Raw genomic sequence first — 14,053 nt, 5'->3', positions numbered from 1 at the left:
ATACACAACACTTCTTTACCTATTCTCAATATTTCCCTACTCTTTTACTAAAATACAAAAATCTCTTATTTTCCCCCAATTCAACTTAACCGGATACTTTATTAGTTTAAGTATCTGCCCGTTATTAATTAAAGTATCCGCGCTGCTATATTATGCATCCGCCCGTTATTATTTAAAGTATCCGCACTGCTATATTATGCATCCGTCCGTTAATTAAGTATCCGTGCTGCTAACAACTTAATAATTTAAGGGCTAACCCATCGGTGGCCCCCTAAACTTGGCACGATCTTTCACTTAGACACCTTAACTAGGCTTTGTTCATTTTAGACACCTCATGTCACGCCCAACTGTGTCAATTTGACACTTTCTGCTGAGATGGCATAGCAAGTGTGATACACTCACTAGACGCGCGTGAAAGCCTCATTTTACCAATTTTTTTTTTCTTCTTCTGCTTCCCCATTTTTTGGCTAACCATTTTTCAAGCTTAAACTCTTTCCATGGTGAAATATGTCCCTAATGCTGCAACCAGTAAAAAAATGAAAAAAGATGTCCCTATGCTGCCAGTTTAATGCATTCCCTGTCCTTACCCCTTTCCCTTACCCATTTTTCCTGCTTTTTACACCTACATTTCTCACAGGTCCCAAAAGTTTTGAGGATCCAGCTGAAGGAGAGGATGTTCTGGTGGGCAAGTTTCAGAAGCTTCATGATGATTTGGTTGCTGGTTTCCGCAACCTTGAGGATGAGACTCGATAATCGCAATTTTGCTGAAATGTGCAGTTTTGTAGGGATCGACCAAATTCTCGAGAAGCAAATAATTATGTGGTCTTCTACAATGTAAGAACACATCAAGTCAGTTGTGTGCAGTAGAGAAGACAATTTCTTTTGACACATTTGGGTGGGGGAGGGTCGGGGGTGGTGGTGGGTGGAGAAGAAAATCTGAGTAAGAGAGAGGGGTTGGGGTTTGAGGTGGGGGTGGGTAGTAGAGAAGACAATTTGGGGGTGGTATGGGTATAATTTTCTTTTTATTAAAATTGTTTTTTTAAAAAATTATTTAGTTAAAGAAATGCCACATGTCAATGAGTCATTGGTAGTTTTTTTCCTACTCAAGATTCATCATTTAATATTTTTTTTTTATATATATGCCACTTGTCTTTATTTAATTCATCACTTTGACACGTCATCAGCGAGTGTGTTACACACACCTTACAAATTTGGCAGATTGTCGAAAAAGTGTCAAATTGACACAGTTGGGCGTGACATGAGGTGTCTAAAATGAACAAAACCTAGTTAAGGTGTCTAAGTGAAAGATCGTGCCAAGTTTAGGGGGCCATCGATGGGTTAGCCCATAATTTAAGTATCCGCCCGTTATTAATTAAAGTATCCGCGCTGCTATATTAAGTATCCACACTGCTATATTATGTATCCGAAAAACACTAAAAAAAAAGATTTTTGATAATTAATGAAAGAGTAGGGAAAGGAAGTAATTTCTTTCTTATACTATGTCATTTGCCTAATTTTTACATAAAGTAATGACAATGAGAATATTGAAGTCAACAAACCAATATGGAGTTTATCATTCTTTAACCAAAAATTAAGGGTATTACATGTGTGGTTTAACAACTCAAACTACAAATTGAATCATTGAACATATAAAGAAAGATGAAAGGATACGTAAATAATAAATACTTCCTTCGTTTTCATTTGTTTATTTATTGGCGAATTTTTAATTTCAATTTTTCATGTGATCGTAAAATTAAATGACATATTTAAAACTATAAAATTCATAAGTCTTTTTTACTTTTTTTAGACTCGATGTCAAGTTAAAATAAGATAAGTAAATTAAAACGGAGGAAGTAATAAATATTACACCCTTCATTTTAATTTATTTGACCTATTTTCTTTAATAATCCATTTAAAAAGAATATATTTTTTCCTTTTTAGCAACTTTTCAATTTTTATTTTTCACCTGATATATTTAAGAACATATCATTAAAAAATATTTTAATACATTGAATGTGTATAAATAATTGATCTTTAAAAAAAGGGAAAGATATCCCAAAGGCAAAGGCAAATGCCACATGGAAAATCTTGATCCGTGAGCCTAATTGCGTCGATGGCGTTTGACTTTATTTAAGGCTGGCGACTAATCTTTTTACTCCTCATCTAGTTTTAATTGACATGATACGTTGTCAATTTAATTAATTTTTAAAATTAAATTAAATTATATTAATTTGATTTTTATACAAAATGTTTATATATTCAAAAACTATACAGAAAAGTATTATAAATTGCAATTTTTTTACATATAAATATGATGAAAAATACATCATGTTAGTCAAAATTCTTATTGTTTGACTTTAAAAAAACTATGACGATTAAGTGGACGGATAGAGTAAAACCTTATACAGACACGCAATTTTCTTAAATGTTTATTCAAAATAAGTAATTAAAAAAATAGAAATTCTAGTCAAAGACTCAAAACCTTAATCAGAAAATAAAATAATAATTAATCTTTGTTCCTTTAGTTCTAATTTCAAGCCAAATAAAGTAATCTTGGGAGTTACTCCATATGAAACGTTTGGAAAGATAATTTATCTTTTTTTAAAAAAAAAAATTGATTATAAATTAGATTAATGTTTTGATTAGTTTTTAAAGATGAGTTTCTCAAGTGAAAACACGCTTATAATCATAAAATTTATTTATTTTAAATAAATTATATGTTCAAATATAACATTGACTTTTAAATATCATCTTTCAACTTTCTTTTTCAAACACCTGCAATAATAATTAATCTTTGGGGTTAGAGTCGGCGAAGGTAGGTTTTAAATATAACTTGACTCAAATTATGTATTTATGTTAGTTTTTTTTACTGAATACATATAGATAATTTATCCAAAATTTAATAGACATTATGAACTAAATATTTTGTCTCCACCACCCATCTATATTAATTTTTTCCTTTAATTTTCAAACCAAATAAAGAGAAGTAATTAAAAAAATGTTGGGAAAGTTGTCTTAAAAATAGTCCCTACAACACAAATTCGAATATGATTGAATTTTAATAAGAATATCAAATATCGAGTAAGAAAAAATACAACAAGAAAGACCTCACCAATTATTCTCCTTTTGTTGCTCTTTTCTTCATTCCAATCTGTCTTTTTGTTTGTTTTCTAATTCAAAGCATCAATTATAAATTTATAATTGAAGAAAAATAGTGACATATATACCTACTAGTCCTATATTATCTTTCTTCTTCAAAGACACCACATTTCATTGACTTCCCATTTTTTCTTACCAAAATACTTCATTTTTCTTCCTTCTATCTTTTTTATTTTTCTTCAATTTATGCTAATTAAATTGAATCACAAAAAAGAGTTGATAGTTGTAATGACCATGGAAGATTAATTTCATTTTTGATTCTTGGTATGTATATATTAAGTAATTCTCTTTTCTAAACCTTTTAGTTACGTTTTTCCTTTTAATCCTTCATATAGACATGTTTATATACATTATATTCAAAATTATGATTGTCCATATACGTATTGTGTGTTAGAAAATCTTTGATTTTTAAAATATTATTATTTGTGTTGTTATTATCCTTTTTTCTTTTTTAATGTTGTATTTTCTTTCTATACTGATTTTGATATTGTTTTACTTGAGTCGAAGTTTATCTAGAACAATGTTTTTACTTTCATAAGATAAGTAAAGGATTGTATACGCACCGCTCTCCCATGTCCTACTTGTAAGATTACACTGAATATATTTATTGTTCTTGTTGATTCTGTGTTCAGAAAATATTGAATTCTATTGAACGCATCAAGAAATCCGTATATACTTGTTCCGTTTGTTTATTTTGTCATATTGGATTTTGAAAATTTATATAGACACACATGTTTTATGGTATTATATTTCAAAATTTTCATCTATAAATTGCTTCATAGATGAAATTTTGGATTTTAAATTTGCAGGAAAAATCAAAGTAATTAAAGATATAGAAAATGGACGGTGGTGATCGAGTTATAAGACGACGAAAGAGTCTAACTGAACGGCTAGGATTAAAAAGAATCGGATGTTGCGGGTCCACTTGGGGTATTATGCCAGCAACAACGTTTAATGTCGTTGACGATGAAGACGAAAACGACGACGTAGAAGTGATGAGTCATCATATCCACACACCGCCAGAAACACCGTCAGCTATGACAACGTGTCTGGCGGTGGCCGGAGGAGGAAGTTCCGGGATGAACTTGGCGGCCGCATTGGCCGCCGAACGCCACTTCAGAGCGGATTATGACAATAATAATGAAGTCAACATCCATCCCGGATCAAGGCCCGGCCCACTAAGGCCCTATGAAAGTGGCCTGAGGAATGTACCAACTTATGACAACAATGAAGTCAACATTAGGCCCGGCCCGAACTCGGATTCGGGACTTAATAGGCCCGATGAAGGTGTCTCGGGAAATGTTCCCGGGACGCCAACAAGAATGTCATTGATGAGGTTGTTAGAGGAAACAGAAGTGTATGAAGGAGAATTATTGATGGAGAAAGAAGAAGAGGGGGATGGTGGGGTGGGGGTGGGGAGTGATAGTGTGTGTTGTGTGTGTATGAGAAGAAAAAAAGGAGCAGCATTTATACCATGTGGTCACACATTTTGCAGGGTGTGTTCAAGAGAGCTTTGGGTAAATCGAGGATGTTGTCCACTTTGTAATAGATCCATTCTTGAAATTCTCGACATTTACTAAGAAAAAAAAAAGAATCCAATGTTTTGGTTATGGTGATTTGTCATATATATGTATACTTGTACAATGTAAATAATTATTTTCATGAATGTTGGGAAATGGAATTACTAATGAAAAATCGTCGATAAAGGTAGTAGTAAATTGATAAGTACTTTTTTTTAATTCTTAATTAGACATTTTAGGTTTGAGCCCTATGTATGATATAGCGTTACTCGGTATGAGATTATACGACGAGAATTTGAATTTAGTCGAGTTTCAATACGATAGAAAACAAAAAGAAAAAGAAGATTAGGGTGGAGCGGGAGGAAAATTTGATTTGAAGAATGTGAAATGTAGTGAAAAGTTAGAAGTTTGTAGTCATTATCGCGGAGGCATAATATCTTTTTTCTTTTCTTTTCATTTTGGGTTGTACTTTTTTTTAGAGAAAAACAAAGAAAGAAAGAAGAAGAAAAAAATTATAACATAGAAAGTTATTTTCAATAGATTATTGGTGCAAGAGTCCAAAGTAATAGAACAATAATAGAAATGAATTCAATTGAGTCCGGAGCCTAAAGGGTAAAAAAAATTGTCAAAAATTCCAAAAGGGTACATCACTTTTTATTCTAGCCAAAAGGGCAAAATCGCTGCATCAGCAGCGATTTTCCTCTGACAAAAAGGACGAAATAGCAGAGATTTCGTGTAAAATTTTTTTTTAATTTTTTTTAATTAAAAATCGCTGCCACAGCAGCGATTTTGTAAAAAAAAAAAAAAAAAAAATTATTAAAAATCGCTGCCACAGCAGCGATTTTGTTAAATTTTGTTTTTATTATTATTATTAAAAATCGCTGCCATTGTAAAAAAAAAAAAAAAAAAATTGTTGTGGCAGCGATTTTAAGTCAGAATTTTTTTTTTCCTTACACATCGCTGCAGGGGCAGCGTTTTTCATGCCGAGTGATATTATTTTCATGCCTATTATTACTTATTAATAATATAAAAATGATAAACAAGACGACAGTATACTCAATAAAATTGTTGAAGCATGAGGAAAATTGAATTATATATCATAAATAATAATAAAAGAATATTAAATTTTTTTTAAAAAAATTTAAATTCTTAACCAAATTCGCTGCTATACCAGCGATTTTGAAGAAAAAAAGTTATTTTTTTTTTTGAGAAAATATGCAGCGATTTTTATTTTTGTTTTGTCAGAAGCCCTTTTGGTTAATTTTTTTTTTGATGTGCCGTTTTAGTTTTTTTAAAGAAAAAGCAACAATCTTTAATAAAAAAAAAATTACAAAATCGCAGCGATTTTTAATTAGAATTTTTATTTTTTTTTTACAAAATCGCTGCTGTGGCAGCGATTTTTAATAATTTTTTTTTTTTTTTTTACAAAATCGCTGCTGTGGCAGCGATTTTTAATAAAAAAAAATTAAAAAAAAAATTTACACGAAATCTCTGCTATTTCGTCCTTTTGTCAGAGGAAAATCGCTGCTGATGCAGCGATTTTACCCTTTTGGCTAGAATAAAAAGTGATGTACCCTTTTGGAATTTTTGACAATTTTTTTTACCCTTTAGGCTCCGGACTCTGAATTTGATACATCATGAAATTTTTGTTTCATTTGTGTTTGATGTAAAATAAGAATGAAAAGAAAATGCATGGTCGATTCTAACTATAAATGAGATTCATCATACAAGAAACTTAATTCTACATTGGTGTTGAGTCGACGGATCTATCCATCAAGAAATTCGTGAAATTTATATGAATTATGTAGGAGAAAATTTACCAAAGCTAAGCAAATAAGACTCTTTACCCAAAAATAGTGGGAGGTGTATGGGTTCATTCCTCTAAATAAAATAGAAGGTAAGCCGATCTTGAAGCTCTGCTCTCTTTTGAATATCATGAAAGAGAAGGTGTTATGATTCCGAAACCAAAATGGCACACAGAATGGTCACAACCTTCGGCTCGTGAATGAGATATTGTAGTACGTTAATTCAAAGTGGTGGGCTAATAAAACATCTTTAATACTCAGATGTGCACTCAGATTCAGAGGTCTTAATCTTAACGATTGAAAAATGTTAATCAAAAAAATTTATAAAAATAAAAATAAAAATAAAAATGCGTGGACGGCAGGATTCGAACCTGCGCGGGCAAAGCCCACATGATTTCTAGTCATGCCCGATAACCACTCCGGCACGTCCACTTGTGTGCTTTCTAGAGGTTAATTTCCAACACAGTTTTAGCAGTTCAAAATTGGCTTTTACTTTTCTCCGTTTCCTCTGTATCCTCGTTAAAATTTACGATTATTAACTATTACATCACGCTTTGTTATTTTGATTCCATACAGTTATATATATAGTCTATATTAATTTCAATAAACACATATAATTCTTTTTCATATTGAATAATCTACTAGCTTGCAATTACTTGCATGTGGTGCTCCATAGCAGGGCAGAGCTATAGGAAAATCTACAGATTTGGTAGCTAAAATTTAATAGCTTCGTCTCAAATCTTATATTTGTGTTTGGTACAAAGAAACTCTAACTATCTAACTGTATTAATTGGGGTCGAGTTATGAAGCATTGTCCCTGCCTAGTATTGAACAACGGACAACTTTTGAAGTTCAAAAATGCATAGCCAATGCCATTGTCCTTCACTTTACCGACACTCCAAACACTATAGTAGACGTAGCCATCCCGCGTAGTAATGAAATGAATAAAATTTTATTACTCATGATTAGATGTTTTGAATTTGAATTTTACCTATAATTAGATGAAATAATTTCATCACTCTTAATTAGATGCTTCGTGTTTGTGCTCTACATATGGAAAAAAAGATCCTATTACAAAATATTTACCTTTTAAACGAGTCTTAACCGACTCGATTTCAAATGATTCCAGTATCAATGCAAATATTCAACATCGGGTTGAAAACAAAAAAAAAAGCTATAATTATATGTTTCAAATTCAAGTTATGAATAAGAAAAAACTCTACTACAACAGTGTTTTCTTCTTAAATGAATCTTACAAGTTACGCGAATTCAAATTAATCGGGTCAGGGAGGAAAAAAAAAAAACTACAGTAGTACCAATGTAGAAGTGATAAAATTTCCCAATTCCCAAAATTCTCAGTACTATCGAAAATGTTGCTACAATTATTACTAACACTCACACTGTGTAGTACATTCTCACTAGCTCACTCCCACTACAATTGGTCACCGTCTTCCTCCTCCACCGCCGCCGCCGCTCACCCATCGGAGTGGCGGCCGGGACGGGCCACCTACTATGCTCCTGCAGATCCGCGGGATGTAGTAGGTGGCGCGTGTGGATACGGTGATTTAGAGAGAAGTGGGTATGGTAAATCGACAGCTGGAGTAAGCACTGTGCTATTCGAAAAGGGTCAGATTTGCGGAGCTTGCTTTGAAGTTCGATGTGTTGAGGAACTCCGATGGTGTATTCCGGGTACTTCAATTATTGTTACTGCAACGAATTTTTGTGCTCCGAATTATGGATTTGAACCTGATGGCGGTGGACATTGTAACCCTCCGAATGCTCATTTTGTTCTGCCGATTGAAGCTTTTGAGAAAATTGCGATTTGGAAAGCTTCGAATATGCCTGTTCAGTATCGAAGGTAGTATTGCTTGTATAGTTTCTTGTCCTTTAATTTCTGTTATTGGATGTTTCTTGTATTTCGATTATCATAGTATTTTGTTGTAGTTATTGTCTGCTACTATCTGCTATTTTGCTATTTCTTAAGTTGATGATCTATTGGGAACAACCTCGGAAGTAAGATTTGCCTACACTCTGCTCTCTCGGGACGCCATTTTGTGGGACATTGGGTATTGTTGTTGTTTTTAGATGCTTTATTGGGAGAATTCATTACTCCCTTCGTTGCAAGAATAATTCTGGTCTGAGATGAATTTAAAAGGAGAAAAATGGTCATCGAGGATTCATACAGTCAATCTCAGCTTATTTGGGATTGGGGCGTAGTTGTTGTTATAAGAAGCATTAGATGGTTCAAAGGTCGGAGATTTTAGCAATTTTGGTCAATTTCTTACGAAATTTTTAGGATTTTGGGGTCCGTAACTATTTAAATGTCTCTCGTAGAGGGCTCTCATGAAACTATTCACATAATTTCATTTGTGATTCTCTAATTCAACAACGTTCATGGAGGATTAAACTATTTTCCCGTCATAATAATGTGCATCATACTCCCCTAAGGTTGGCGTGGGGGTTGAAGGGTTGGAATGACAACCAAGGGTATCAAGGCTCGGATTCTAGTAGAGAGCAATCAAATGAACTCTTCTCATCTGCCTAAACCTTGGTTCATATAGGAATCATCTATTTGTGGCAAAGCTGAACTGAATTCCAATCCTGAACTAATGAATCAACTATGCCTCAAATTTCGTTAAGGTCAACTATGTGAACCTTCTATATCTATAGTATCCAATGAAATCATCGGAGTTGCACTATTTTGTGTTGATTTTCATCATAGTATATATTAAAGCTTACAGAGCAGCTGCTTCCTTATTCCTCCCGGCCTTCGCCATAGCTTCAAGCACAGCTCCTTTAGTGTACTTGGCATTACCTTGCTCATATCAAAACAGACTAAGCCTCAAAATTTGTGGATTTTCCGGGCACCAACATTTTATAAGGGAAGTCCCTCCGCTTCCCTTCTAATAAAACCATATTCACCGATCTAATACTAAATTTAGTATTCCTTGTTTTCGCCACCTTCAGGTCACTTTGTTGCACTTGAACATTCACCAAGTACAATTTTGTCTCACCTTCTTCTTTAGTCTTGCAAAAGCTCCTCTGAAATCCAGATACAATATATGGAACATCTCGAGTTCATCGAGGACATGACCGACCCTTCATAGGAGAGTGTAGAGGTCGAGGATTAGAATTTGTTCCCTTTCCCAGAGTTTAGTATAATTCTTTTCTTTCTGTTATTGATAGATTTCTATCACTATGTGTTGTTTCAATATTTTATTATCTTCTTGTTGTTTTTATTTGTTACTATTGAGTCTTTTTCATTGTTTGCTCAGCCGAGGGTCTTTCGAAAACAGCTTCTCTAGTCGGTGTGTTGTTGTCTTCTTCTTGAGTCTTGCAAAAGTTCCTCTGAACTCCAGATACAGTATAGTTTTGTATCTTGATTATTAGCAAGTACGTGTATAATATTTATTTGAATATTCAAGTTTTTGTTAGCTCTTCTGTTCTGAATCTACTGTTAATGGAGAATTTACATTGTGCCTCTTTTCACAATTTCCAACAGAATAAAGTGCAGAAAGGAAGGAGGAGTTCGATTCACGATCAATGGTGCTGGAATATTCTTGTCTGTGCTAATCAGTAACGTTGCAGGCACGGGTGATATAGTGGCAGCAAAAGTTAAGGGTTCAAGAACAGGATGGCTTCCTATGGGTAGGATCTGGGGCCAAAACTGGCATATAAGTGCGGACTTGAAGAATCAACCACTAGCTTTCGAGATAACAAGCAGTGATGGAGTCACCTTAACATCTTACAATGTTGCTCCGAAGATCTGGAATTTTGGACAGACTTTTCAAGGTAAGCAGTTTGAATCGTAGGACTCTGCCAGCACTGTATCTGTTCCTGGACCTTATTTGAGGGATTCGTTGAGATTGAGTTGTGCTTGTTTATGATGGGGAACTACCAGATGTAGATTTTGGAGTGCAAAGTTGTAAGATCACTTGAATGTAATAGTACGTAAGTATGTTGTATGTTTCATTGTTTATACATGTATTGTATTGTGTTTGTTAGCTATATGAAAAATAATGTTGCACGTACAGCCAGTGTCGCTGTAGATGATTTTCACTCCAGCAGATGGATTCTATGTTCAGGCGATAAATGCCTAAAGATCCGAATCAGGAGGGCATAATTTTACACTGAGTATGTTGTTGTTGTAATAGAATTATGGTCCATTCTCCATTTATAAGGGCTGAGAAAGGTAAATCTCTAGTTTTTTGTCCTGACTTTCTCCCTAATTCAAAGCTTCCTAACAAACTAAAGGGCATGTATATTCAAGATAATGACTACCTCCCCACCTTAGAAAGTTGACAAACAACCTACGTTGCTCGGAATTCTTCAAAAATATTGACAGGTGCGTATTGTACCCTCCATAGCTAGTGCATTTTAGAGGATCCGACAAAGGTACAACAACATTTTAAGAGAGTACGAGCAACATAGCAAACAACTATATATCTGAATAAGTTCAAAAATGCAATTAAAGACAAACTTCATTTACAGTCATAGCAAAAATTCCAGTGGTTGGAGAGGGAAGAAGAGACAAATTTCCTCACCTTGCATCATAACAACACAATCAGAAAATCATCTTTTTCTTTCCACTCATCTTGATATAGCTAGAAAGCTATGATGCTCGGACCTTCCAAAAGTGTTGCCACACCAGTGTCGGATCCTCAAAAATGCATTACTTTTGGAGGATCCGCCTTGTACCCAACGAAGCTTCAAACATACAAGGAGAGTAAGAAGCTTCCTGGAGATGTTCTAATTCCAATGCAAGACTACAAACTTCAAAGTACAAGCATCAAACATACAAAAGAGTCATATAAACTCAAGTTAGACCTTACAACTACCAAGAAACACAAAACTAGAGAAGCAGAAAAAGACAAGGTCTATTATGGTATCACATCTAAGTAGCTTCAAGAGAGATAAGGTCAACTTGACATTAAAGCAAGTAGAATACCATATAGAGATGCAATCATTTAATTCGATATAAGGAGTTTCTCCTGCTCTAGAATACAATTCGTGTAAGTATCAGTAATCATACAAATGAACAAGGGGAAAAGAATATGAACTACCATCAATGAATTCTTGCTATAGAAATATCAATTGCCAAATGAATACTTGGAAAAAAAATATTCATCGACATTATTGAAGTATGAGCTCTAGCAATTACCAAAGTAATTAGATTGCCCTTTCCCATTGCGGAAGGGTGTCACATCGTTAACCATAATTGCTTCATCATAGCTTCTGGTTAGATTCTATCAGCAATCCATTTAACATGATATGTACAGCAGCTTCATAGACAGCCCCCTGATAATGCATTCCATCGGACGTACAATCAGCTCCACAGTTATTACTCAACGAATGCACGTCCAGCAAAAACAACGGTCCACCAGATTGTTGAAGCAGCTTACTTCTGTAAAGTTCGTCATTATAAGCTTGCCACATTACATCATCCATCTTCTCCCTCTTCTCATCTGTTTTCAACATTGAGCTTATCAACTTAGGCATCCCCAACCAAAACAAGTTGGGTGACCGAACTGGAACCACATTATTCGTCCCAGAACCATCACCGTTAGCAAACACTGAAGAAACTGGTAACAACAACACTACTGAATCCTTCAAAGACTTTAACGAAACACCATATTCCGACGCATTATTTACGTGTAACATATCCCATAACCCTGCCCCCATCACAAATACATCAGGATAACTCTTTTTTTCTTTAAACCCCATTATCAAATCAGTCAAATTACTCATATAAGGTGCCCATATAAAGTCCAGCTTCATCCCAATCTCATCAACAAATATGTTATAATCACTATGCCTCAAGAAAAGATCCTTCTTTATTATCTCCATCTTAGTTTCCCCCAATAACAACTCCAAAAGTGAAACCACCATTAACCTTGCTTGTGAATCCCCAGCAACAACAACCCATGACCCATTTAACAAATCTGAAGCATCATTCTTAGTCAACTTCTGGAAATCACAATCTACAACATTTTCAGACTCAATCCATTTCCAAGAACCCCTTTTACTATTATTACTCAATTCTTGAAAATCAAATGCTACTTGATGAAGTAAAGAAAAACATGAATCACGATTTACAATAACAGATGATGAAGAATCTGAACCTGAACTTGAACCTGATGAAAGAAAAGATGTAACAGAAGGGAAATATGGAACAAGATGAACACCAACAGCAAGAGTAATGAAAAGGGCACAGCTGAAAAAGAGCATCTTGTTACGGCTCAAATGCCAACCTGCCATACCCATAGGGACAAAAAGTACAACCCCTGCTGCAAAAAGTCCTAATTGGACAGCACCCAACATGATTTCTTGATCTTAAATCACACCCATTAAGGTGTGGAATCTGAAAAGTTGAAAATTTTGACTTAGAGATTTCAAGAAATGATGATTTTTTTTTGGGATCTTCAAAAAATTGATGATTTTTTGGAACTTAAGGGAAAAAGATTCAATCTTTTTGTTTGTTGTTGTTGTGGGGAAGTGTAAAAGGGGTAGTTGAGATTGTGAAGATTGTGAATGAAGCAAAATTTGCAAAGAGGTGATGGCTATGGAGCAACTGTGAGAAAGAGAGAAGGAGAACAATGTCGAAATTCTGAATCGGGTCAAGGGATGAACGAAACCTTGTGATTTGGGCCAAATTGGGCCTAGAACATTTCCATGAGTCATTGCGTGTGTTCGGTACGGAGGAAAATATTTTTTTTTGGGAAAATAAAACTTATTTTTTTTGTATTGGGTATGTAAGTAAGAGAAGTTGGTTATTGGTGGTTTCAGAAAAAGTAGAGATAAGTCAAAAAAAGTATTGAGGAGAAATAATTTATGCAAGATATGATGTAACTTTGGCTTACTGGGGAGCGAACCTTTGATAGAAGGTTATAAAAAATATGGATTAAGATAGGAGGTTGGTTAGATAATTGAGTGTTTACTCGCTTATTTGTACTATATATATAGATTCGTAGTATTATTCTTATAGTTTCTTGCTCTTTGAGTTTTGTTATTATATATGGTTTGTTTACACTTTTGATTATTGTTTTGTCTTGTTATGAATATTGTTTAAGATGCTGTGTTAGGATGTGCATATAATATTTTGCTATGATTTTATTCAAATTTGTTATTTCTTTCTCTATATTGCTTTGGACTGTTTTTTTTTTTTTTTTGAGATGAGGGTCTATTATGGAAAATAACATATCNTTGTTGTGGGGAAGTGTAAAAGGGGTAGTTGAGATTGTGAAGATTATGAATGAAGCAAAATTTGCAAAGAGGTGATGGCTATGGAGCAACTGTGAGAAAGAGAGAAGGAGAACAATGTCGAAATTCTGAATCGGGTCAAGGGATGAACGAAACCTTGTGATTTGGGCCAAATTGGGCCTAGAACATTTCCATGAGTCATTGAGTGTGTTCGGTACGGAGGAAATTTTTTTTTTTTGAGAAAATAAAACTTATTTTTTTTGTATTGGGTATGTAAGTAAGAGAAGTTGGTTATTGGTGGTTTCAGAAAAAGTAGAGATAAGTCGAAAAAAGTATTGAGGAGAGATAATTTATGCAAGATATGTTGTA

General features: G+C 34.1%; 3 protein-coding genes and 1 non-coding gene across 4 annotated transcripts; 2 read left to right on the top strand and 2 right to left on the bottom strand.

Moving 5' to 3' along the window:
- Positions 1-3,237: 3,237 nt before the first annotated feature.
- LOC125859926 (uncharacterized) lies at positions 3,238-4,846 on the top strand. Its single transcript, XM_049539783.1, has 2 exons — positions 3,238-3,423; positions 3,969-4,846. The coding sequence occupies exon 2, from the start codon at positions 3,999-4,001 to the stop codon at positions 4,737-4,739; it is 741 nt and encodes a 246-aa protein (XP_049395740.1). The 5' UTR covers positions 3,238-3,423; positions 3,969-3,998; the 3' UTR covers positions 4,740-4,846.
- A 1,988-nt stretch (positions 4,847-6,834) lies between these two features.
- Positions 6,835-6,916, bottom strand: TRNAS-AGA (transfer RNA serine (anticodon AGA)). Its single transcript has one exon. It is a non-coding gene; the product is annotated as a tRNA-Ser (tRNA).
- Positions 6,917-7,812: 896 nt separating this feature from the next.
- Positions 7,813-10,454, top strand: LOC125860771 (expansin-A13-like). The gene is made up of 2 exons (XM_049540787.1): positions 7,813-8,342; positions 9,987-10,454. Exons 1-2 carry the CDS (start codon positions 7,855-7,857, stop codon positions 10,294-10,296), a joined length of 798 nt encoding a protein of 265 aa, XP_049396744.1. The 5' UTR covers positions 7,813-7,854; the 3' UTR covers positions 10,297-10,454.
- Positions 10,455-11,458: 1,004 nt separating this feature from the next.
- LOC125860641 (protein ALTERED XYLOGLUCAN 9-like) lies at positions 11,459-13,089 on the bottom strand. Its single transcript, XM_049540639.1, has one exon. It carries the CDS (start codon positions 12,803-12,805, stop codon positions 11,711-11,713), a length of 1,095 nt encoding a protein of 364 aa, XP_049396596.1. The 5' UTR covers positions 12,806-13,089; the 3' UTR covers positions 11,459-11,710.
- Positions 13,090-14,053: the final 964 nt, after the last annotated feature.

Source organism: Solanum stenotomum, chromosome 3 (genome assembly GCF_019186545.1).
Source record: "Solanum stenotomum isolate F172 chromosome 3, ASM1918654v1, whole genome shotgun sequence".
In the NCBI taxonomy this organism is placed as follows: Eukaryota; Viridiplantae; Streptophyta; class Magnoliopsida; order Solanales; family Solanaceae; genus Solanum; species Solanum stenotomum.
Note: the sequence above shows the minus strand (reverse complement) of the source record. Positions and strands in the feature narration are given on the sequence as shown.